The 26,911-nt window shown below is 26.8% G+C and overlaps 1 protein-coding gene across 2 annotated transcripts in view; it reads right to left on the bottom strand.

Moving 5' to 3' along the window:
- Positions 1 to 26,911, bottom strand: part of LOC135924462 (short transient receptor potential channel 4-like) — an 86,628-nt gene that overhangs the window by 51,689 nt on the left and 8,028 nt on the right. The window contains exon 2 of one of the 2 annotated variants that reach the window (XM_065459542.1): positions 20,034 to 20,618. The exons of the other annotated variant lie outside the window; for it this stretch is intronic. Coding sequence (XP_065315614.1) covers positions 20,034 to 20,439 — 406 coding nt within the window. The 5' untranslated portion in view covers positions 20,440 to 20,618. The remainder of the gene's footprint in view (positions 1 to 20,033; positions 20,619 to 26,911) is intronic. 2 annotated transcript variants of the gene reach the window in all.

The following is a 26,911-nucleotide window of genomic DNA, read 5'->3' on the forward strand; positions in this document are numbered from 1 at the left end:
ATAATGTTTAATAAATATAGATCCTTTTGTGTATGGTTGAATTGCAATAAGTCTTTTTCGTACCCTTTCCGATTAAATATGATTAGGCGGATCGACCTAAAAATGAAATATTGCATGTCTAGATGTTAGATAAAAATCCGCGACCACCCATTGTAGACGTTTAATATAAATTTATAACACATTTTTTGTTGTGTTTTTGCTAAAAATCTAGTGATTCTCCTATTGATATTAAATTAATAAATTAGGTGTGCAAAAGCGGCTAAAAAAATTAACTCTGATCTCATCAAACCGAACTGGAAATTAATTCTTCTCCTAAAATTTTATTTTTTTAAATATCGAAAATAACCCCCTCCCGCCATCTCTAAAAATAAAATGAGAAGAGTTTCCATTTCGGGAAAAATTTTAGAAGATAATTTAAAGTGATAAAATTATATGTGATTTGTCTATCCTTCCATTGATTAAGTGTTGACAAAATTTCTTTCCCCTTTTTAAATTTTTTGAAAAATATACAGAGAAGGGGTTGTATTAAAATCACCATACACCCATCATTAGTCCAAAAATTATGAAAAAGTTTTTGATTATATAATTATAGAATCGGAAAATAAGAGCATGATGCTACACAGGGAGAATACAATTACAAATAAGCATATCAAATGGGAAATATTTTGAATCCACCCATCACAAACAATCCAATACCTATAATAAAATTGCTGCAGTGAATAAAGAATGCCCAAATTTTAAAGAATCTCTGCAGGCTAGTCATCTAAGTTCGTCAAGCATCTAAAAGCATATTTTATAATTATATTAAAAATCACATTAATACAGGGCCGTAAAAAATTTTTGGCCCCCAAACCTGACTCCCGAAAAAATCTTTGGCCCCCCAAAAGTGGCCCCCAAAAATTTTTCTGCCCCCCCCCCCCCCCAATTTGAAATTTTTTTTTAGAATTGATTATTTTTATATTATAATATAAATTTTGAATATTTATTCAAAAATATTCAAAAAACATGTCTATTTAGAATTGATTATTTTTATATTTTTAAAATAAATTTTGAATATTTATTCTACAAACATGTCTAGTTTGTAAATTTTTTTCTATCCTGTTTTATTTTTATTTTTACCCAATATTATTATCATTCATTCATTTTTTTTTCATTGTTTTTGTTGTGTATAACATTCTCTATAGGTATCACATTTATATTATAATATATAACCAGTTATTTTATTTTACAGCGTTTATTTTAAAATTATGAAGAAACAATCAGTTATTAACTCTTATTTTAAGTTAAAGTTAAACAAATGTCAAGCAACATCACCTCTACAAACTACTAGTAATACTACATCAGAAATTTCAGAAACTGATTCTTCTCATAGTTAGTATAAATTTATATTATTATTTCATGACTTATATGATATTGATATAGGGCAATACCTATATATTATTATTTCATATATATTTATTTTATATAAGATAAGAGATAGACATTTATTATTAATATTATCATTTTTGTATAATAATTTTAATTATTAAAATATATTCACTCATATTTCAAGATATGAATGAAGCCAATAATTTAGAAAATGATCCTCACTACACTCAGGAGGAGAAAGATGGTAAATAGTTTAAAATTTAACCCAAATTTTTCTATTTATATATTTTTGACAATATCAATAGAAGTAGGAGAATATGGTGTTTCATTATTACATTTTGATTTTAAAACAAATATAGACGAAGAAGAGACTCAATCATCTTTATCTAGCCGCTCAGTCTCTCATTGTCAAGAGGCAACTAGTAATTGATTTATAAATATAAAAATATTATATTTTTTTGCTAATCTTTAAAGATATAATGTTTATGACCTTTTTCTAGTTTTTAATACTGAATATCTATAATTTTACTGATCAACTTTACTGATAATCTTCATCAGGGTTGGGCACTACAGTATAGCAAATACTTGTATCTTAAATACAAGATAAATTTTGTGTTTGTTCATTTTCATGCCCTTCCTTCGCCCATCCTGATGACCATTATTATTTATGACCCTTTCCCTCATTACAATTTATTAATTATAATATTTTTAGTGTCAAAAAAGTCCTCTAATGGTTCAATTCAAATCCCAGGAGACCTTGGCCAGAATAAACCAAATCAAATCAAATTAAACAATTACGCGGAAAAAGATATCCATGGAAGGCAAATATCATTAAAAATCATGGTATAGAAGCCGAGACAGGTTGGAATATAGTGTAGAAGCTGACGCTGCCTTTTGTTTTCCATGTAGAAAATACTTGTGTAATCCAAGTGATGAATTTGGACAAACGGGATTCAGAAATTGTAAAAATGCGTTAGCTGCCAAGAAGGGACTGCTAAAACACGGGAGCTCAAAAGCTCATTTAAATACAATTACAATATGGCATGATAAAAATCAAAATATAAACAAAGGTACAGAAATAACTAAAATGTTGGGAGGTGATCAAATTAATCGTAATCAATATTATATTAAATCAATATTTGATTTGATGCTATTTCTTAGGATACAAGAGCTACCTTTCCGTGGGACTGGTTCAACAAATATTACGGATGCTGCAAAAGATGAAAACATAATTTATTCTTCTGGGCTATTTATAGCAATGTTTTCCTACACCATCCAAAAAGACACTGAATTAAATAAAATTATGAAATTTATACCCCAAAATGCCCAGACATCACCACAGATTCAAAACGAAGTAATATCCATTATGGCAGATATGGTGCTTGAACATATTTCAGACAAATATAATAAAACCGAGATGCCTTTTTTTTGTCTTAAGGCTGATGAGACAAAAGATGCTTCAGGTTCTGAAAACCTGAGCATAATAATTCGCTATATTTTTTCTGGAGAAATCCAAGAAAATTTAATAGGAATCATTAATTTAGAGTGTCTTTCTGCTGAAAGCATTACAGATTGCATTTTAAAGCAACTTAATGATCTAAATATTAATTCAGCTAATATAATAAGCCAGGCATATGATGGTGCAAACGTTATGTCTGGCCGAAATGGAGGAGTGCAAACACTTCTTCAAAAATAAATTAATAAAAATGTTCCTTTTATACATTGCTACAACCACAAGTTGCATCTTGTGGTTCAAAATTGGTATAATAATATTGTTATTATTTCAATTTTTTTAATTTATCAAATGCATTGTATAATTTTTTCAGGTGTTTTAACGTATCCTGTTAATATACAGGCCACACCCTTAAGAAACTTTTAGACCAGAGGTGGACTGGTCATTTGGAAACATCTCGCATTATTTATGAGAATTTTGAGGCTATTGGTGAAGTATTATTTTACATTTCTAATAGAACTCTTAATTCAGAGGTTTCAATTCATGATTCAGTCGAAGCCTCTGGTCTTTTATCTCAATGTATTAATATAAATTACATTATATTAGCCATCATAATTTATGAGATATTAATTACAATAGATCCAATAAAATAATAAGTATCTACAATCAGTAGGTACTAATCTAGTGGATGCTAAAAATTGTATTGATTCTACTATCAATATATTAAAAAATAAAAGAAGTGATAATTCTTTTGCTTTGATTATGATTAAGGCTGAAAAACTTTTATCAAAATTTAATCTTACTCCCCAAAAATCATCACGGGTACGTAAAACGCCTAAAAATTTCCAAGATTTTTTAGTTGATAGCAAACTAGAATTCGATTGTGAAAAAGACTCCAATTGGAGTTCTTTAAAAAGGATATATTATGAAATTATAGATAACTTTGTGGATCGTTTTTTAGACCGATTTACAGAAGATGTTTTTAATCTTTTTTCATCTTTTAATACATTGTCTCCCCTTGACCCTGATTTTTTTTATCAGATAAAATGGCCCTATTAAAATCCCTGTTAAACTTAAATATGGAAACACTGCATCATAAAATGAAGATAGCAAAAGGATCGGAAGCTAAAGAAATTCATAATTTTGAAAATATCTTACATATTATGTATAAAAAAAATATAATCATGCATTTAAAGAATTATATAAATGCTACTCAGCAGCGATAATCATTGGGATATCAATGGCTTCTTGTGAGGCCTCGTTCTCTACATTAAAGAGAGTTTTATCGAGCAGTAGAGAGTCTATGAAGGATAAACGTAAACAAAATTTAGTATTAATGGCGTATGAAAAAAGAATAACGCAGAATTTATCTTTTAGTTCATTTATATTAAAATTTAAAAATAAAAATCGCCGTATTCTATTATAGTAATAATTTGTTTTGTATATGCATATTAAAGTATTATTTTGTTTTGTATATTCATATTATAGTATTATTTTATTATTAAATTTTTAATAAAAATAGGAAAAAATTTCTATGAATGCGTAATTATTTGTTTGATTTTAAAAAAATAGTGCCCCCCCCCCCAAGTAAGCACTTGGCCCCCCTAAGTGAAAATTCCTGGCTACTGCCCTGCATTTATAATATATTCATTTCATATTCAATATCATATGATTTTCATTAGCTAAATTTAGAAGTTTTTTAAATTAAATTTATTTATTATAGATGGATAATGAAATGAAAATAATATATAAAAAATCATCAAGAATTAAAAAGTAAGGAAAAAATAATGACAAAATATATTAAAAATAAAAGAATAATAGTTAAAAAAAACTCTAATTAAGAATATTTTTTTTTTATTAAACTAAAAACATATAAAAATTAAATTAATCATCATAAAGTTTATACAAACAGAAAAAACAAAAAGAAATTGTGAAAACTACAAAAACATTAACTCAAAAAACCCTAGTTTTCAAATAATAAAAAGAAAACATCTCAGGAAAAATTTAATAATCTATTAACTTTGGTTGTTGTTAAAGGGATGCATCCATTAAAAAGAATTTGTAAAAAGGATGGATGGTAAATTTAATTTTATAGTTTTCTCTTATCTTTAACTTCCTACTTGTCAATTTATTGAAACTATTCTCTTGTAGTGGACTACGATATTTTTTATAATTATATTATAGCATATTTTACTTAATAAATAAAGCTTGATAAATTTTGAGTTTTTAAAAAAGTATCTTATAATAGATACTTTAAAAATAATAAGATACAAATATCAAAATTTTAATGGTATCTGTCTGTACCAGGATACAATTTTCTGATAATTTACCAAACCCTGAATACATGTATGCAAAATTTAGTATCCCTTTTGATCAATGTTTTTGAGATATTAAAGATTTTTAATCAATTTTGATGAGCTCAAAATTTTTAAACATGCTATATTAGATGATATTTAGCCTATAAATCCTTTTAAATTTGTTATTTATGGTTAAAATAAAGATTAATATTTATTTTAGGTTAAAATAATATTTTAACTTGAAATTTTATAATAACTCTTATAATTTATTATTATTGGATCAATTGTTAAATAGATTGATGAATGTTTTAATTTAAATATATTTAAAAAAATAAAGAAAAATGAATTAAAGACTATACCTAAAACGAATTATGTTATTCGATTCGATTCATATTTTACGAATACGAATAACACAATTATTCGATTCGAAAATTCGAATCGAATTCGAATAAGGAAAATATATTACGAGATTATTCGACTAAAATAATTTATAGTATTAATATATATTGGAAAATAATCATATATAAATCATATATTATTATTAGGAATTATTTGAAATTATTTCAATTTAATAAAATCTCCTAGTGGAATAATGAAAATTGCGCCAAATTTTGAAACTCCATTTTAATTTATCTCATAATAGACCATTACTTTAGAAATTTCTTTTATGATAGAGATGGACGAAGAAGGTAATTAATATAACACATAACATTTACAATTATAATAAACTGTTAATCCCATCACATCAAGAATGATGGGCAAACCTGATATTTCTCTTTCATTTGATGATGGAAAATTCACAAAAATTTATATTATCTTTATAAAATTATATTCTTGATTCTTTTCCCAATATAATTAAATTTTATGAACAGTGTTTGGAATTATAACCTATAAATCCAAATCATTTTTGTAAAAAATATTTTATAAGTAAATCTATATAAAATTTACATGTAATAGTATTTTTAAACTTAAAACTTTATTTTTCATTTATATCCAAATTCACTAAAATATATAATAATTTTGTGATAAATTTTTTATAAGTTATCATCTCATCTACATTTTTGGATAATTTATCAATTGTATGAGCAGTTTGTAAAAAATATTTTATAAGAAAATTCTGATATGATGATTATAGGATCTGATGATTTTGACATATATATATTACTGACTAACTTATTGATTGCCATATTGGGTTGGCTGGCTATGCTATAAATATTATAATAATATTTAATTTATTAAATAGATATTCAACCTATTGGTATAATAGATATTTCTGAATCAGAAAGCATTGGAGAACAAAGCCAATATTCATCATCCATTTCAATACAGTCAGGCTCGGGAGGACGTAAAAATGCAGATATTTGGAAACATTATATTTATCAAGCATCAACAGAAACTGCAAGATGTAAGATTTGTCGGGTTGAAATTAAGTGTAAAAAAAAAACTACTTCAGCTTTGATTAATCATTACAAACGATTCTATCAAAAAACTTATAATAATAAATTTATTGAATCATATTTTGATAATGATATAAATAAAAATCATTGTACAACAATAATGATATCAAACACCATTTATTAAAATTTTTGATCAAATCTAATATCCCATTTAAAATTCTTGCAACAAATGAATTTAAAGGTTTTGTTAAAGCATTAAAATATGTTCAATTCCTACATTAAAACAATACATTAATGAATCTTTTGATAATGAATTCCAAAAAATTAAATTGATAATAAACAAATCTAATACACAAATAAATTTTACAATAGATATTTGGTCAAGTCCAACAAATGTCCCATTCTTGGGATTAACCTGCCATTACATTGATGATGAATGGGTACTAAAATCTATATTATTAGACATTGTTCCTTTTACAAATTCCCATTCTGGGGAAAACATATATAAGACATTTTATAGAATCATTAACAATTATAGCATAGATATAAAGTCAACGGCTTTTACATACGAATGCCGCATCAAACACTACCTTTATAAATACCCTTAAAATTAAAAATCCAAGATCATAAATTCCACATATTCGCTGTTTTGCACATGTTTTAAATCTTGTTGTTCAAGAAATAATAAAACAAATTGATGAGCAATTAATAAAATTAAGAGGCACTAATTCGAAATTCTTATAAGAAAACTACTATGATGAAAGAATTTTGTAATTCACTAATTCCATCTATTACATATTTGAAGTTAAAATTAGATACACCTATCAGATGGAACAGCTCATATTCCATGATAGAACGAGCAATACAAATGAGAAAAGCTATAGATCATGCCGTTATTAATAGTTATGATATATGTGAAGTATTTATTTATATTTAAATCTAATTTTTATTTTTAATATAGGATGAATGGACCGCCTTAGAAAGAATACATTAAACTTAAAAACATTTTATGATTTTACTGTTGCCATATCAGGAGAAACTTATCCTACACTTAATCTGGTCATCCCCTTTTATATATCATTGAGCACCTAAGTCTCTTTGATAATACGCTTATAAACGCAATTAATGCGCAACAAAAAATAGTATCATATTTTAACAGATTTCCAAACAATTATATCTGCAATATTAGATCCAAAACTTAAACTGGAATTTTTTGAGTGCCTACCTATATCTTATAATATAAACTTTACAACTATATTTAATAATTTTGAGAAAATGTTTGATGAATATAAAATTAAATATGATGTATCAAAAAGTAAACCTTTAATACAATAAAATATGGATGTCATTTTTAAACAGAATGTTATGCCAATTTCTGAAATTGACACATATTTAAAAGAAGTGAGAATAACGTCAAATAAAAACCCACTAGAATGGTGGAAACTACATGGAGACCGTTTTCCCGTGTTATCTAAAATGGCGAGGGACATATTGTCGATACAGGGATCTTCAACCCCATGTGAGCGACTCTTTTCTGTTGGAGCTCATATGGTTACAAAATATAGAATGTCGTTAAAGGAGGAAAAAATCCGAAAAACTTTATATTTGAAAAATTGGCTGTTGTCAGATTTATCTTCTACATTATAGATATGAATATTATATTGATTTTTCCACATTGTATATAAATATATTATATATGTATGCTTCTATTTTGTCTAATAAAATTTGTTTGTCTTTATCCTTAGTTAAATTTTACAAAATAAATTTTATAATAGATCTTTTTTAATTCATGGTAAATAAAATTATCGAATCGAATCGAATAATCATTTTATTATTCATACTTATACGAATAATAAATTATTCGATTCGATTCGTATTTTTGTAGGTATATTAAAGACTGAGATAAAGCAGTTTAAATTTTTTGGGTCCATATTAACTCCACGAAAGTTCTAGCGTTCTTTTAAAAATTAATATTTTAAAGGACTAATTTTGAACCGGGCCAGGCTCGCGTCTAAAATAAAAATTTTACCTCTAATCTGGGGTGGGAGTGTGGGGGGGGGGGGTGGATATTACTCAATATCGCCCCATTATTGAAGGTGGTAGATAGTTATGAAGACGCTATCGTTGAATAAATTTAGAGGAGGGGGGGGGTTAGTGATTTCTTATTTCTGATTTTGATTTCCTTTCGTTAGATATGAATTTCCCTTTTTTCTAGTTTAGATTTGATAGGAAGGATAAGGAGTTAAATTTTGAAGGGGGTCATCAACATTGGCTTAAGTGGTGTGTAAAGATCCCTGAATTTTGGCCAAAAAATAAAATTTTCGGCCTTTAAGATTTCGTGCTGGACCAGGTTCGGAACTAAAAAATTGAATTTGCAGGACTCTATCTAGAGGTCTGCATTGGGCGGGTTTTTCGCCCGCCCATACTTTGAATGGGCATGGTCGAGTTTTTAAAAATATTTTCAACATTTGGCGGGTGGCGGACGGGCTGAAATTTTTTTTAAAGTAATGGACTGGCGAGGGCGGGTAAATTTTTGATATTTTTCAGGCGAAATGAGCAGAACCGACTTCATTTTATTAAAAATAATAGTTTTATTTTTGTATGTTTAATTAAAATTACATTTAAATAAATAAATAAAGAGCCAAACCATTAAAATAATTTTTAAACATTAAGTGGGCGGGTTAAATAAAATTTATAGATAAATGGGCGGGCGGGTAAATTTTTTTAAAAAAATTATAAGTGAACGGATGGGCTGGTTATAAATTTCAAAACAACGAGTGGGCAGGATTTTTCGCTAAAAACCGCCCATTGACCTCTAACTCTACCCACTTCAACAACAGTAGTAAATATTTCGATGATATTCCACCGAAATAATAAAGTGTTTTTTTCAATACCAGATCATAATGCCAATAAGGAAATAATATTTCATCAACAAATGATATCGCAATTATCCACATCATAGGCGTAGCCATGTAGAGAGGGAAAAGGGGAAATTTTCCCCTTTCTGATAGAGATTTTTAAATTTCGAAAATCAGATATGACCGGAAATGTATTCCGGAACATATAGAGTACTAACACTGTGAATTTCTGACAATCTCGCCATTAATCTTTGAACTACACTCAATTTATCATCCTTTTTTTCGATTTTCCATATAAATTTTAAATTTTCTAAAATTTACAGGGTAGTTTAACTCTACAAATGATTGAATTTGCCTGTTCTCGTTAATATAATTTTAAACTAATAAAAATTTTCCCCCTACACCCCCCCCCCCTCTCCCCCAAATATAAATGCAATATATCATTAAAAAATTTTGAGAAAAATTAGTATAAGTAGCGTTGTTAATTTTGTTTATTACACTTTTTTAAAAGTATTTTATTTGATAAAAGATTTATTTTAACAGATGTATTAATTTGGCAAGAGCGATTGATTATATTTAAAAGAAATTGCAAAGATCACTTTTTCATATTCATGGATTTTTTATGTTTTAATTTATTTGAAAAAATAAAAAGAATATCGTTGCAAATTAATTAGGGCTATTGCCATCAGCGGCGATACTCCTAAGTTTAAAATAAAATATTCGTTTGTTTTTTTTTACAATTTTGAAAGTTAAAAAGCCCTATTTGTGTCGATTTATAAAAACTGCCCGATTTGGATTTTATTCAAAATAATAGTATGTAAGACTGGAGATCTTGCCCATAAGAGGCAGAAAGGTTTGGACGTCTATTTTCCAAATCTCAAGGCTTACATAATATTAATTTGGCTAAAATCTTAATAGAGCGGTTTTTAAAAAATCGACCCTAATCGAGTTTTTTAATAACACTAGTAAAAGTTAATAACTTTTAAAATAACAATTAATTAAATAACGCATGTTAAAAATTTCAAAAATTACTAAAAAACTCAAGTTATTGAAAATTCGCCATAAAAAATTTTTTGAATATACAAGCGGAACAAAGTAAATCAAATTGAAGGTTGTAGGACAAGGTATGGCGATGATTATAAAAATTTACTCTGATTTTTTCAATCCTATTCTAATCTAAATAGATGATAAAATTATTTTTTCTTCTCTCACCTTTACGATTTAATTCCATGCAACAAAAAAGCGAATGAGATTTATTTATTATTTTTTTAATTAAAAATAAATATTTAATAAATTTATTTCTTATAAAAAATATTGAAATTTTAAAACACTATTAAAAAAATATCAATATCGTCATTTTATTATTTCATATGAAAATTGTTCGATATTTTTTAAATGATAAAAAATTTATTATATAAATGTTAATTAATAAGGATTGTAGTCATACTGAGCTAGCCCAGTCCGTGGGCAGGGTCTATTTTTAAGAAAAAATCATTTTATAAAAAAAAGTGAAAAGCCAAAATTATTTTAAAAATGTAACATAACTAAAGACCGGTAATATGTGAAATTAATTTAATATTTTTATTTTACAGATGAAAATGTGTTTTAGTATACCAAAAGCAACATCATATAATTGTAAACTTTACTGTTTAGATTTATAAATAAAGCTTTAATATTATTAATAAATAGATTATAGAAGAGATTATACCCTATGAACAATATTTTGTCTTGTGACTCATGAGAATTTGATTCCATTATTTCTAATCAATCTACAAGCAAGGCGATTAAATATAAATCTCAATCTTGTATAAGAATTAATCCCAAAGAAAAAAATGAGCTTAATCTGACAATATTTCAGAATTGTAAAAATAAATTAATACAATTTTAAATGGCACATAAAATTAGATGATGGTTAGTCAGAGTACATTGGTCCTATAAATTATTACAAATTTATTTTTTATTTTGATTAAAACAAATGTAAATAATTTAAAATGAATATTTATAAATCTAAAATATTAATTTCTATAATAATATACTATATTTCATTCTAATTAAACAAAAATTTCTAAAAATAAGTTAAATTTTTTTTACTTAATTATTGTGTATCAAGATATTATCAATATTTTGTAGTGTATGAACGCGTTCTTGAACGAAGTTCGTTTTTTTGGAAAAAATCTTTGAACCTGAATGCGTTCCTTTTTTATGACGAACGCGTTCTAAACTAAAGTTCCTTCAATTTTAAAAACACCTTTTATTTTTATTTATTTGAAAAATTTAATATTAATTCGAATTTTTTAAGAAAAAGTCTTATATTTTATAATCAACTGTTTTTCCTTTTCACATTTCAATTTTTTTAACACACAATTATTATAGTTTATTAATTTATATTTTTTTATATTTTAATTTAATAGATTAGCATAAACATGGATATTATTATTTCATCATCATTATATGATTAAAATTCAAAATCATGAATTAACATCACCATGGCCCAAATATGATAAATATTTTACAGTAACACCCTATATTGAAGGAACTAATTCAATACTTATCAAATGAAAATAGCCCAAAAAATATTATATCAGTTTCAAAATTGTCAAGTTCTAATTTAAAACGATATTTGATTGTAATATTAATTATTTTTATAGCTGAGTAAAATCATTAATTTGAAAAAATGTATTTAGGTTATTTGACCCCAACAATAACGATAGTTTAAAGTTCAAAAAAATTAGTGACCTAAATTATGGTCAACTACTGATAGACGCATTATTAAATGGGATTAATAAAAAAGTAAGTACTAAACCTATCAATATCAAATTAATAACATATATTATATTTTTTTAAAGATTTGAACATATATAAGAAGATCAATTATTCTCTGCAATTATACATCCAATATTCAAGCTTCCTCTTGCCGCTGTGCCAAGACGTTAAAGACATGCCGTCGGGACGCTTACCGTCCGCATTTAGGAGACCTAATGGCTCCAAACTATTGGGGAAACCGGCCGAAATCAAGGCTTTGCCGATTAAAGTATTAAGGTTGTCGTGCCTCAGGAAACGGCCACTGACTTTGAGACACGAAAAACAATGTCTAGAGAAGGGATCAACCTGTTTGTGACAGGCAGCACAGGTGTCCACAGAAGGGATAAGACAACCAAGCCTATGGCAGTTTGAAACTCATCGTCTGTGAATAACGTTTCCTTTTTACCACTCGGAATCGCGTCTAGCCATTCATGGCCGTTAGAGTTTTTTTGCGTTTCTGAGCAGTTGAAGGTTAGTTAGATCGGGATACATACAAAGTTTTTCAAACGTGCATAGAGAAAATTTTTTTATAAATAAAAATATCTTTTTATTCGCTATATTATATTGTATTTATAAATATATTATCAAAATAAAACTATATTATTTTTTGACATGGATAATATAATGTGTTAAATATGTCATTTATTTATATTAAATTAAATTTGAATAAAAATTTATCATAAAATTTTGAACGAACGTGAACGCGTTCGATTTTTTTAGAAATGTTTACAGCACCAATATTTTGAATATACTCAATATGAAAATTTTATTATTATATTTAGATCCTCAATTCTTTGGTGACTAACTATTACACATTATTGGACCACTTACCGTAAGGCAATGTTGGGCAAAAAAAATTTATTTTATAAATTAAATTTTCTAAAAATGTTTTGTTTCAATAAAATATATTATTTATTTCGAATAGACTAAATATGTTTTATTTGTTCATATAGCTAAATATTATTAAATTTATTGAGGTTTGAACAAAAAGTGATCTACCCTGGTCTCGTTTACTTATTAAATAGGACTTAATATTTTTATCTTTTTGTTGGGGTACTGCAATGGCGAGAACCCTCTCGCAATTACTTATGCAGAAAGCCTCATGAGGTAGGGCTCTGAAAGTAGGCCCCAAAGCCAGGTTAGGTATAAAAATTTTTAAAATAGAGTAAATTAAAAAAAATAAATATCAAAAATGATGTTTTCTCTTATTTTACCAAAATAAATGATAATTAGAATCTGCGACATTTACACAAAACAATAACAATGTATGTTATTTTTCTTGCTTCATTTTGCTTTATAAAAATATATCAAACTTATATTTTTTAATCAAAAATTCCGGACAAGGCAGGACTTGGTTAAACCTTGAATAAAAATCTCTTAGGAATAAATAAAATTTGTAGCAACATCTGATGTTAACCGAATCGTCCGGGATACACCAGTTATTGCGCATAATTCCATGACAAAATGTATAATGTCTGTGGACAGCCTAAGATGGCTGAAAGAGCAAATGATTAACTATTTTTTCACGTATAACAAAATGAAAAAGTTTACAGATAGTCTAGAATATCTGTTAAATGTTGGCTTATACCTTATTCCAATTTTTATGGGAGAAATTGCATATTCCAACATTAGAATATAATTAGATATATTTTCGAAGTATAGTATAAAGTGAGGCATCCGTTAGACAATAGCAACTCTCAAATTACAAGGTCAAAATAATTGTTATTATAATGAAATTTTAGTTCACTCATAAAGAATAATATGATCAAAATATTGGTTTCTGATTCACATTACTGTAAGTCATGGGGTTTTGCTATTGAGACTGCGATGTATAAATGATCTAAGTCCAATATAAGAATGTGATGAGATTATGAATATAGATGGGCCATTTTAGTTTACTCAGTGTTTCATCCTCATTTTAACAAAAGAATAGAACAAAATGCGACATAAAAAGGAAATATCTCCAATTATGTTTTTGTAGGAAGTCCAAAACCAGGGACTAACCGAAACAAATATCGGTTCGGTTCAGGCTCGGATAAATAACCGTTTAAGGTTCGGTTCGTACATAATAAAAACATTGGTTCGGTTTGAACTCTAAAAACCGGTTTGAACACTTCTGTATCAAACCTACATTCGAATTATGTCTAGGGAAGAATATTTTTTATTTATTTCATCATTAAAATAAAAAATACATACATAAAACCTTCATTTTTATTAATTGCACATTATAAAATAATATTTAATTTATAAATACAACAAATAAATAACAATGATTAATTTTAATATGAACAATATTTAACTTTATTACTGAAATTTTTTTATTAAGCCGCACAATTAATATATTTTTAAGATTCGTCTCACTCAAATTACAGCTATATGGAGATAGTATAAATTTAATTGTTGAAAAACTGGGTAGCCGTCACTGCCATTATGATATAAGACAATTTACATAATACTGGGTATCGATTACTCTGATTTCTCCAATAGTCTAGAATATTCATATTTTTATTTAACCTAGGTTCTTTAGAAAAATTAACTAAAATATTTCTAATATTCTTCGATTTCTGTAACAGATTTTGTATGTTACCATCTTTTAAGAAGACTTTCTACTAAATCCTCTTCAGATTAAGATACATTAACCGGCGTTGATTCACCTTCACTAGAATCCTCCACTCTTATAACAAGGTTTAATTCCATGTTATGCCATATTTTAATAATATGCTTTCTAGCCTTGGTTTTTTCCTTCAGTCGGAAGCACTTGATATCTATAAAAAAATCTTATTATTTTTTATGAATAGATAAAAATATATAAAGTAAAATAAAATTATTAATTAAATTTATATAAGTATATATAATATAATATTTTTAAAACATACCTTAAATCTAGTTATAGGCATGACAAAAAGGCATTGTTGTTTAAAAGTTGTTTCATTCTAAAATTCATAGCATCTATTATTGAACCAGAAAAGGGTGAAGTAAAAATAGAAATTTCTAATTTTGTTTTAGCCATATGCCATAAAAATCCCCTATTAGCTGCACAAGCTGTAAGTTCTATAGCTATTTTAATTGGTTTTAGGATATTTATCAACCCTATAATTGCTTGCCATTCCAAAGCTGTAAAGTTCACTGTATGATACTGATAATTCCTCACACATATCTTTTAATTTATTTTATCTCTCTAGCATTATAGGTTGATAACCATCGGTGACAATCCAATATATGTCTTTTTAATGATATCGACTTTGTCCTTAGCTCCTGTAGGCACTACTAGCTTTAATAATATGAAACTGAGCAATTTTTCAATGCATGATCTACCACAAGTTGTAAGGGATGAGAAGCACATTTTATATTTATAATATTATATTGAGAATCACTAAGATTAATTGTTAATTCATGAGGTACGGTTGTGAAACTAGTAGAAACATCATTCAAATTATCTATATTGTATTTTTTCTTCTTCATCATTTTCAGACATTTGATTGTCATCATCACTATCCTCCATAAATATTTTTACCATCTTAAATTTGCCCCCATTGTAGTTGTTATACTGTATATTTATGATATTTTGATTTCATAATCAAAGATTTTCAAAATTATTTTACAGGAAAAAATAAAGTATATCTAAACTATAAAAAATTCGTCCCTTTTATAGGGAAAATAAAAGGCACAGTTATAAATTAAAATTAAATTGGCGCAAAGTGAAAAAAAGAACGTTTTTGTGGAATCGAGTTGTGTTAGTTTTATCGTACATAATTGGGGATAAAACCTACCCCCCTAAACTTCCGAAACTCAAAATATACCTTGGGATGCAGGGTACTTTTATTAAAAGGAGTTTTAAATTTTCTGCAGTTGCGGTTCAAAAATTTCTTTCATTGCTAATGTACTCAAAACAATTTTTGCTTTTTGAATATACTGAAGATTAATCCCAATAATGGATCCGTCTAGACGAGTAACACAGTAAATTTTTAGAGATAATAACTTACCATTTATATCTTTGATTATATTTTGTCGAATACTTAAGGCTAATTCTGCAACATTAGATTGAATATTTTGAGAAATAATTTTAATATTACCCATGCCTTCTAACTTTTTTAAAATAGCTATCATCGATTAATTTGAATGGTCTGTCATTAAAAGTGGCCAACTCAGTACAAGCAACGATTATTATTTTTTTATTTAGTTTTACTGATATTGTTTATTCTTTTAATGCATCTTCTATCGTCTGTTGGCTTGATGGCATCTTAAACTTTTTTTATTATATTAGGCTTTTTTGTGGTATTTTGTTAATTTTATCGAATTCTAGAGGGTGGTTTCTTTATGTGACGCCTAAGATTTGCTCCATGATGGCCTTTCATATTTATTCGACAATCAGTAATTCATTTTGATGTGTCATTTATAATACTATATATGTAAATAATTTATATATTGGATTTAATTTTTCTCTAGGCTTTCTTTATAATTTATAAGCTTAAATTATTTTAAAAATGTTGTTAAATGGCAATATACTTAAGTTTATAAAAATTATGATGACATTTATCAATCTAATGTAATTGATAAAAATCTTTAAAACAATTCTAATATAATTAAAATTTTTGCAATATACTAATAATAACTTACAAATTATTATATAAGCATAAGATCATGAGTCTCCAACCGGTTCAGAGGCACTATAGAGGTTCGGTTCAGGTTCAGCTAAAAACATTTTTAGCGGTTTTTAGTGGTTTAATAGTTCGGTTCAGGTTTGGTTTGGATCCCCATCCAAAAATTAAGAAAATAATGTCTCAGTTAGATCAAGCATATGTAATCCATATTCTTATGTTAAATTGGATAATACTTCAATTAATAATGCTAGTGTTAATAATTATACCTGCATTTCTTGATAAAAGTTTTTATAAGGAAAGATGGGAATAGAAGGAAGGGATGGAAAAAAAGGGAAATGGAGAAGAAAGGAGACCCAAAGAATATATCGATCAAAAAACTATATAAAGCTAGATTTTAAAATAATTTTTGAAATATAAATACGACAGTTAACAATATTATAATATGTTTTTAGTTTTAAAAAAGTAATTAGATTTTAATAGTATTCTAGTCACATAGTTTGCACAGATTTCGGACGAAAATAAATGTTATTAACCATGTAGTTTAAAAAATATCTGATATAGATGTTATCTTAGTGACAAAAGCAAAATTTAATTACGATTTCTTTATCCATTTATGTTTATGATATTATATGGGAAAATTAATGTTAAAAAATATTGAATTAAAAAACTTTATTTATTTCTTATAAATTTTTTATTCCTTCTATCTAAATAACTAGTCAAACAATTTAATCAAAGTTACAGTGCTACAAATTTATGCAAAACTTACCCGAACTTTATGTTCAATTTTCCAACCTGACTCGACCTCAGTTTTGTTAGAAATAATTTTGGGCTACATTTTGTAAATGGTTTCAAGGGTGAATTATTAAAATACGAGAGGAGAATGACAGTTTAATGATCCCTTCGTGTGATTTTTCAGTTAGTTAATTTATATAAACTATAAATCTCAGCCCTTCTATTCCCAGTTTGAATTTTTTTCATAACCGGCCCAGCATGCCTAGATTTTTTAAAATAATACTAATTTATTCATGTTCTAAACTGGGCCTGTAGGTCTCTTATATGTATAGTGTTAAATTAGTTTAGACGGCAAAAATTTCAAGTTACCCTTCCACATTTCAATTTCAGCATCTGGAAAGAATTATAAAAATATTTAATATTTCAACAATGAACAAACATAGGCGAAGCGATTTTTCTAATAGACCAAAAATTTTGGCTGAATTTCTTCCAAAAATTTTGTTAAAAAGCTCTAAGGCCACTTTTTAAAAAAAAATTATTTATTTTTACACCGCTTTTTTATAGTTAATTTGTAATTATTTAAAAAATTATTACCTTAACCTTATTCTTATCCAAAATTATAATTGATAATGATCAGGCCTGTGCTAACGGAGGAGTCTAGCCTGCTAATTAGACATTTTTAGGGGCCGCCAAATGCTGTTTTTTCTCGCATTTAAAAGTAATTAAAATTTAAAAATGGATAAATATATAAATATTACATATTTATGCTAGTACCATATACCATCATAACAACAAAAATTTTTATATAAGATATGAATTGAATTCAAAAAAATCTAATTTATGACAATATATTTGTGACGTGTTTGATTTTAAAACTACGCCCAAACTTCATTCCTTATAAAAAAAAATGCTAATAAATTATGCAAAATATCAATCGAATAGAATGAGGATAGGATATTTGTAATAATAAAGTAATGTAACTTTCTATAGCTCTTTTATTTTTATCTTAAAAAATTTGAAAAATCTCAGTTAGTTGCTTTATTATATTGTTAGTAAAAAGAAAAAAATTAAGTATGGACGAAACCTTTACTTAAAATTCAAGACAATTCCTTACAAATCTTTTGCGAAAAATTGATTGATAAAACTATTCTTAAAGTTTATAATGCATTGAATGCATTGAATGCATTGTCACTAATAATTAATAAGTGTTCTGGATAAAGGCAACATCTTGAGAAAGCGATATTTTTTTAATAAAAAGAAAGAAAAAGTAATTTAATATATAAATAATTTTTAAATAATCTTCTGAAGCTGTTTATAGACTTTTACCAGAAGATGACGTGTTTGAATAAAATTGATCTTTTTCTTATATCGAAATTCTAGTATAATTGTTTATTCGTGACCCCTTACGCGAAATTAATTTTTTTTTAAATTGACATAACGTAGCGCCTTCCAATATTAATAAAATAGCTAGATTAAATCTAAGTAGTAACGTAACGCTTTACCAAAAAAAGTAACAAATACATAAAAATTATATTTATTAAATGTAAGTTATACCAAATAAAATTTGCTTTTTTAAAAACCTATAAAAAGACTTGGCAACACTCTAGATTTAGTAATAGTAATGGTAAAAAGAAAATGTCCATCACGTAAATTCGGTGCGAAAAATTATATGCATTCATTTCGATTCAGAAATGATCTGGCATAGGATTCAGCGCGTGTCAATTCAGCGCAGGTTAATTCGGCACTAATTCGGAGTGATTATTTGGGCGCAGATATAATTCGGCTTAGCTGCAATAATTCCGTGTGGATTCGGCGCAGCAGCAAAATGGTTGACATGCTAATAGTCAGCGTATTAAATCTGATATTCGGTGTCAAGTCAATTAAATGCGGAAAATTTGGGGTAGGTGAATTGAGCGCACAATACATAATTCAGCGCGCATATATATGGTATAAAAATAATAGGCAAATTAGTAGTTTTTAATTAAATCTTACAAAACACCTAAAAAATTTAAATGGTCACAACCTTAAAAGTAAGGAATATTGACCAAAATAATCAAAATCTTATTTTAAAAAAATTAAATATAATGAAAAATAATTAATTTAATGAATAGCACAAATTGCTTTGTTGCACTGATTTGTCATAAGTTGACATAACTGAGAAAGATATAATCTGTAAATTGCTAGATATATTCACTAAAGTTTGGTCTTACGTCTTTTATCCTTGATATCCAATTAAGAAAATTTTGGATACTTTCTTTCGCCTAATTTGCACCGAATTGATATAGGTCCAATCGTAACTGAGTTGCACCGATTAACCAAATTAAATTGTCGGTGCGCAGAATTGGCATATGTCAAAATCTATGGGCCAAATTAATATGCCGAATTGACGTGCTCCGAAATGATGTGTAACCACTAAATGTTGGTAATGAAATAAAGTAATGCATTTTTTTAAATGTCCATTTTCCCACTTTCTATCCCTTTATTTCTAAACCTCTTTCTTACTTCCTGAAATGAAATTTAATTACGCGAAGAGAAGGTCGCCGTGTGAGTCTCATCGTCCATGCTACCGACGTGTTTGTCCGTATCGGAATCACTCATAGTGTGATTTTTGGAAGATCTGTCACTCCTGTATGTTATATTTGGGTCATTAGCGGAATTCAATTCAAAATTTTTATCTTTTCCTCTTTCTTTCAGTTTTACTTTCACTTTTTTGGTAATATTATCCTCCCCATTTTCGACTTTTTCGTCACCTTTATAACTTTCCGCGTTAGTTATAACTATATCGCGGTTAGCTGGGTCATTAAAGTACAGGTCGTTCTCTATGTTCCATGAAGACAAGCGGGAGCCGATTAGATTGGTCATATTCTGATCATCTATTTGGATGCTGCTGGCGCTCACTCTCCGCCTACCTTTAAATCTTCGAAATTTCATTCTATTTTATTTTTCATACCACCAAAAAAATTGTAATCTTTCTATATTTCTTGGGATATTTTAGATAAATTGTTTAGTAAACTTCCCAACATTATAAAATGTGTTTCTCGAATGTTGAAACGGTAATGAGGCGATGGCTATAAAAAGATGATGTATTGTTTAAGTTGTCGATCAGGCGTCTGCATAATAGATATTTTTTTTAAAATTCAATATAAATATAAAACAAATCATGATAAATATTTACATTAGGAAATTTAATTTAATGATATGCTATTTTAAGATTTCCAATATGCATTTATCATTGTAAGATGTTATTTTAAATTTACTATATATATATATATATCTATCATATTATAATCAGATTATTAGGTAGAACTCTAGGAACTAGTTCAAAACTAAGAACCGATACCAAAACCTTCTCTTAGAACTAAAACTTTAAATCCAAGGAACCTGAACTTCACCTAATTGGTCAAGCTAATTTTCCTAGAAAACTGAATCTTGTAATTGTGAATTATTTCAGAAGGTTTATTTTCTAAATTATTGCTTATTAGTAGAGGTTGGGATAATCAGAAGGGGATTTATGGTTAGCCAGTCCAATATTTTGTCTATAGATAGAAATATAGTCACGAAAAGATTATAATCATTAAAAATTTATATTTAAAGTTTATGTTTCACACATCTAGAACCACGAGACACTTCAGTTATGAACAATTTGCAGCCTGATAAACATATTTTAAATAGACCATTTGTATTTTTATAGGTAACCTTCTCTAATAATTAGGAAAAGTGGAAAAATCCTTAATCAGACTTATCAGCCAGAAGGGCCTTAAAACAATAATTTCTATGGCATTTTTGATCAAAAAAATAGCTTATACACTAGGGGAGACCGGGGTACATTGAGTACAGGGGAACGTTAGGACATTCTAATTATAATTTGATCTATTATTTTATAAGACTGGAAATTTGAGCCTAACATAGATAATTTTGTCATACATGATTGGCTAAAGAAAAATATTTAGTATTTTAATTTTTACAGAAGAAAATGTGTTTTGGCATACCATGAATAATAAAAAATATTTGCAAACTTTATCGTTTATATTTATAAATAAAGCTTCAAAAATCATAATAAATAGATTTTAGGAAAGCCTAAACTATTTTCCAATCTGGCAAACTTTCAAAATCAATAAACATGAATTAATATGATTTTGGATGATATTTAAAAGTTAGTGGGCTCGGTCATAGTTGGTCATAGTATAGTTGGGACACGCCATTTTAGCTCATTTTATAAACAATTTCATAATTTTATTATTAATTTAGTATTGTGAATAATGAATAATTAAATACTTATCTTTCACTATGTTTATGATTAAAAAAAAATTTTTTTACATTTTTTTCTTTACAATTTTATTTTCCCCAAAATAAATTTCCTAAATTTTGCTAAATTATAGTTATTGATTATGAATTACAATATTATCAATAAAATCATATGTGTCATAGTCTCTAGTCTTACTGGATTACTGATTTTAAGTTTTTTAATTTATTTAGACCTCTATTTCACATGTGTCCCAACTATCACATATGTGTGTCCCAACGTACACAGAGTCTGTCATAGTTGGGACAAAAAAATTTTTTTTTTAAATTAAATTTTCTAAAAAAATATAATCTTCATAAAATAGATATTAATTATTTCAAATAGCCTATACTTCTGGGATTCAGAAGATGTTTTAATTATTCAGATTAGTCTATTAATATTAGAATTATTAATGTTTGAACGAAAAGTGTCCCAACCATCCCCGGTCTCCCCTACAATTTTAAATTATTTAAATATTCCTGGCCATCATCTGAGGAGGATGACTACTATTAATTTTGTTAAATATATATAAAATTGCCTTTTTGGCACTATTCAATTTTATTTTAATCATAAAATAGCTTATTATTTATATTTGAAGTAAATCCCCCATCAAGTTAAATGAAATTAGGTACAAACAAGTTTTCTGGCCGAATGCACATTACTAAAATTATTAACCAATTTACTTAAATAACACTAATTCACAAGTCGGCTAGAAAATTCGTAGCTAATCTCAGTGAACTAGGAAGGTGTATAATAAAAAATTATAATTAAAATAAAATAAATTAAAATGTAGAAAATTATGTTATAATTTATATTCAACCATGATTTATTGATGATATCATTGATTAAATTCAAAATTTTAACAAAATTATTTCTAAACCCGACTCAGATCGAAATAAATAATAATCATAATTTCTCAACCCGAACCACAGGTTTGGTTGGTGGGAGGGGGTGGGCTCTTAAGTTAGGCCGGGTTTTTCATATTTCTAATTGATATAGTTTTCAAGTCTCGAATCGGAACTATATGGAGAATAAAAGAGTGAGGTTACAAAAGAATACTTTTACTTTTGTAAAAAGGCTGTTTACAGATATGATATATCATGGAATCAGAATTGTTAACAGATAAGAATATCTAAGACGCCTATTTAGATAAACAGCGGCTTAATAAAATTAGAAATCACGTGAAAGTTTTAACATTTCTAATTTTAAGTTTTTTATATATGCAATAGTTAAGTGAAATGTAAAGTTTCCATTTAAAAAAAAATCCCTCTGTAATTTAAATTAAAAAAATGATGCAAATCACGAAATGAAAGGGGGTCATTTTTTTATTGGAATTGGGATCAATGTCATAGTAGAATTTATAAGAATGCTTAACTCAGGTTTACGGTAAATTTTCAAAAATTAAATCTATATTACATATTTTTTCAATTTTAAAATACTTAAAGCATAAATTTCTGACAATTTTACAATGAATTTTTATGCTTATTTTTTTTAGGTCCGACCCGAATTTTTACCTACCGCTCTTAGGAGCAACTTTAAGGCTTTAACCTGAATTGTGAATCAAGTCAATCATTACCAAATTAGATATATAAATCTTTGTTTATAAAAATGATATTAAAAAAATTATAAAAAGAAAAATATTTTACCATGAGTTCTTTTCTGCCCTGATATAAGAAATCAAAATAATTTACAAATATAATTTCGAATTCGCAATACTCTAGTTCAAAAAATAGGAAAAATTTTCTGCGCAAGCCTATATTAACATTTTTTAAAAAAATTCATGATTATTTAATTATTACTAGTGATTTAAATGTTTTCTATTCACTTATAAAAAATATTTTAAAATATTTATAAATAATACATAAATTAGGGTAGGGCGTTCGATAATTATAGTAATTAGAAAATTAGGAAAACGATTGAGATATTAAATTTTCAACCGAGCCGATACTTAATTACGGGCAAAGTTTAAAAATAGTTATTTTGATTTTAAAAATAATATATGAATTTTAAGGAGTGAAAATAAATCAATAACATTAAACCCATAATATTAAACGCTTTGGCTTGATATTTATTTATAAACATTTATATTTTATTTTTAAATGCTAGAATAAATATTAAAAAAACATATAAACTCCAATTAAAAGAAGAAATTCTATAGAATCAATATCTTACTTGCTGAGCCACATTTACAGCTCCCAACACCAAATAAATTTGTGGTCAAGGCGGTGGCACACATAATTTTTTTTCTTATGAATTAAAAAGTGATTTCAAAATTTTAAAAGTATTAATACTACCTAAATAATGCCTAGTTTTTATATTAGTCAGTATATTGCGTAAATATTGAATCATTTTTCTAAGCTACTTATTCATGCACAGGGTTGCTAGGTCTGTCCCCATCAGAGGGAGACTCTTTAATTTTTTAGTTTACACGCAAACATCAATTTCCCGCACAATTTTTTTTAAGCATATTAACGTCTTTAATATTTAAATAATATTTTTGATATTATGTTGAAAAATATTACCTATTTTGAAATTATAAAACGTTACCGACTTTGTTAATATACATATAAACTAATTATGGGGATAACTAAATTACACATTCCCGACCGAAGGCCAGCAATTTTTGTATTTCTACCGCAATTTTCATATTTCACCCGCAAAATACCAAATTTCTCCCGCAATTTAAAAATTTTGACCTGGCAACCCTGTTCATGAATCTCATTTTGAAAATGACAAACCTAGTTCATTATTTAAATATTATAGAAAAATTGTGGTTTTTTGGTCTATCGACAAATTCACCGGATCTCAAATTAACTGTGATTAAATTTAAATTTGTTTTATGGAATTGATTTTCGGGTGGATCGGACAAACAATCCTAAAAATATTTTATAAAGCCGTTATTTCGGACACTTTTTAGAACTCATTAGTTTTTTAAAATTTTTATACTTAATATAAATAAATAAATTCATCTATGATTAGAGTTGTATAGCTTGTTTTTTAGATTAAACAAACATATACCAGAAGAAAAGAAAAAATGTATAAAACATTTCTTTCTTACTTTCTTTCTTTTCATTAAAACAGCCTGTTCAGGGCTTGTAGGTTTCCGATATCTCAGTATATATTTTCAAAAATCTCAACATACCCCCTCCTAGGTTAAATTTAATATCCCATAATGATAATAAATTGAGCCTATTTAGAATCCTAATTAATGAATTTTTTTTATTCAATTTTAGAAAATTTTTTTTAAATCTTACTAATTTTGTTCTTTCCTTTCACCTAAAATCTCAAATCTTCAAACTTCTATAAATGCCGAGGAAGGGTAGTATAAAAGATTTTTTAGCCAGCTTCAAAAAAAATCCCTATTTCTGGAAAAATTTTCAGACAATTTTTTTATATGCTTTCTAAAAGCTCACAAAATGTGGTTATGACCCAATTTTAAACACAGCTAGATCAAAATTTTAGCCCAAAAATATTACCAAGTCTTAAAATTCCGTCAAAAGATGAGCTCTCTTTTGGTGATCTTGAGGCTAAGATAATATTTTTTGGAATATAGACCTTTTTTTTTAAATCGGCTAAATCGAGGTTAAGAATGTGAGTTGGGATAAAAAAAAAAATTTGTGCAAATCGAAAATTTTGACTTTTGTTATCAATTAATCATAAAAAACCAAATTTATAAGTAATATCAACTTTTATATATTTATAATACTTGATTAAAAATAATCTATTTAGCGCTTGATGATTGATGAATGAGAATTTATGGAAACATTTTGAAAATTTACATAGAACTAATAGAACTATGTATTTATTAATTAAAATTATTCTTTTGAGCTATTTGATGATTAAGAATTGTGCGAAAATTATGAAATGAAATCGAAATTTATAAGTATTTGTAATAACTTTTGTTGAACTATTTGAAGAATAAATAAGAATTGTGCGAAATTATAAAAATGTTTACAATTAGCGATAATGGTATGAAAGAAAGATCGTCGTGTTTCTGTTTGTCGTAATTAAATTATAGTCAATTTAAATGAAAAAAATATTTATTTAATTAAGCAGCTTTTTCATGGCGATATGATTACTAATCTTTAAACATCTAGGGAATTCATATTTTTTTAAAAAAATGGTTTATAATTTTGTATATTTTACATTTATCGTTTTAATGATATATTTCGAGTAATAATAAGTGTGGCTAACATTTTATTAAAGGGCGCCATACTAAAACCTATGCGGGCGGGGGAATTTCTATTTGCCTAAGCATTAAAAAAACAATTACATTAAAATGGGATTCGTGAATAATTAACAGAGGTCAGCAAAGCCCGGGAGCCTTCTGAAAACTTTCCATCGTATCTTACGGTTCGGCAAGCAATTATTATTACCCAATAAAATGAATCGCGGAAAATAATTACCAGGAAAAAAATTTTCCTAATAATTTTATTATAAAATTATCGAAAATAATCTGGGAAATTATTTTCCACTTATCCAGTGAAATGTATTTTGTGCAAAATATCCTGCCCCGCCTCTAATTGTTTTTCATGATGAAAAAGAATAATAATTTGCCCAAATAAATACTTTAAATATTTTCAAAACTTCAGTTCGACCCGTCAAAATATTTTGAATAATTTCTGGCCAGGCTCGAAAAGTTGTAACAACTCGGCCCGATCTGGTCCACCTTCTGAAACTTTGGGCTGGGTTGCATTCGACCTCTAGCTTAGAATATAAATAGGCAATATTTGGGCAATATATTATATAAAATATATGTAATTTGTCATAAATAATTAAATTAGGTAATATTAAAATTTATTTAATATTATACTCTTTTAAAATTACAATTCGATTTAAATGTATTAAAAAAAATTGGTACCCCTTGAAATATAATCATTTTTATGACGATCGCACCGGCCTAGGTAAATAATACAGATAGGGGAATGCTTTTAATTTAAGCTGACCGCTGTTAAAGGAAAAATTAATCAAGTTCCGAGCAACATTATAAAAAGAAGTGATTTTATAACAATAATATCGAATCGAAGGTGTGGATACGAACTTTGAATTTAACGTATTACATCAGACGCGTCGTTAGATAAGTGTTTTAAGTGCTGCAACACCTCCTCTGAAAAAAGGACC

The sequence above is a fragment of the Gordionus sp. m RMFG-2023 genome, chromosome 1 (genome assembly GCF_954871325.1).
Source record: "Gordionus sp. m RMFG-2023 chromosome 1, tfGorSpeb1-WG-v2, whole genome shotgun sequence".
NCBI lineage: Eukaryota > Metazoa > Nematomorpha > Gordioida > Chordodea > Parachordodidae > Gordionus > Gordionus sp. m RMFG-2023.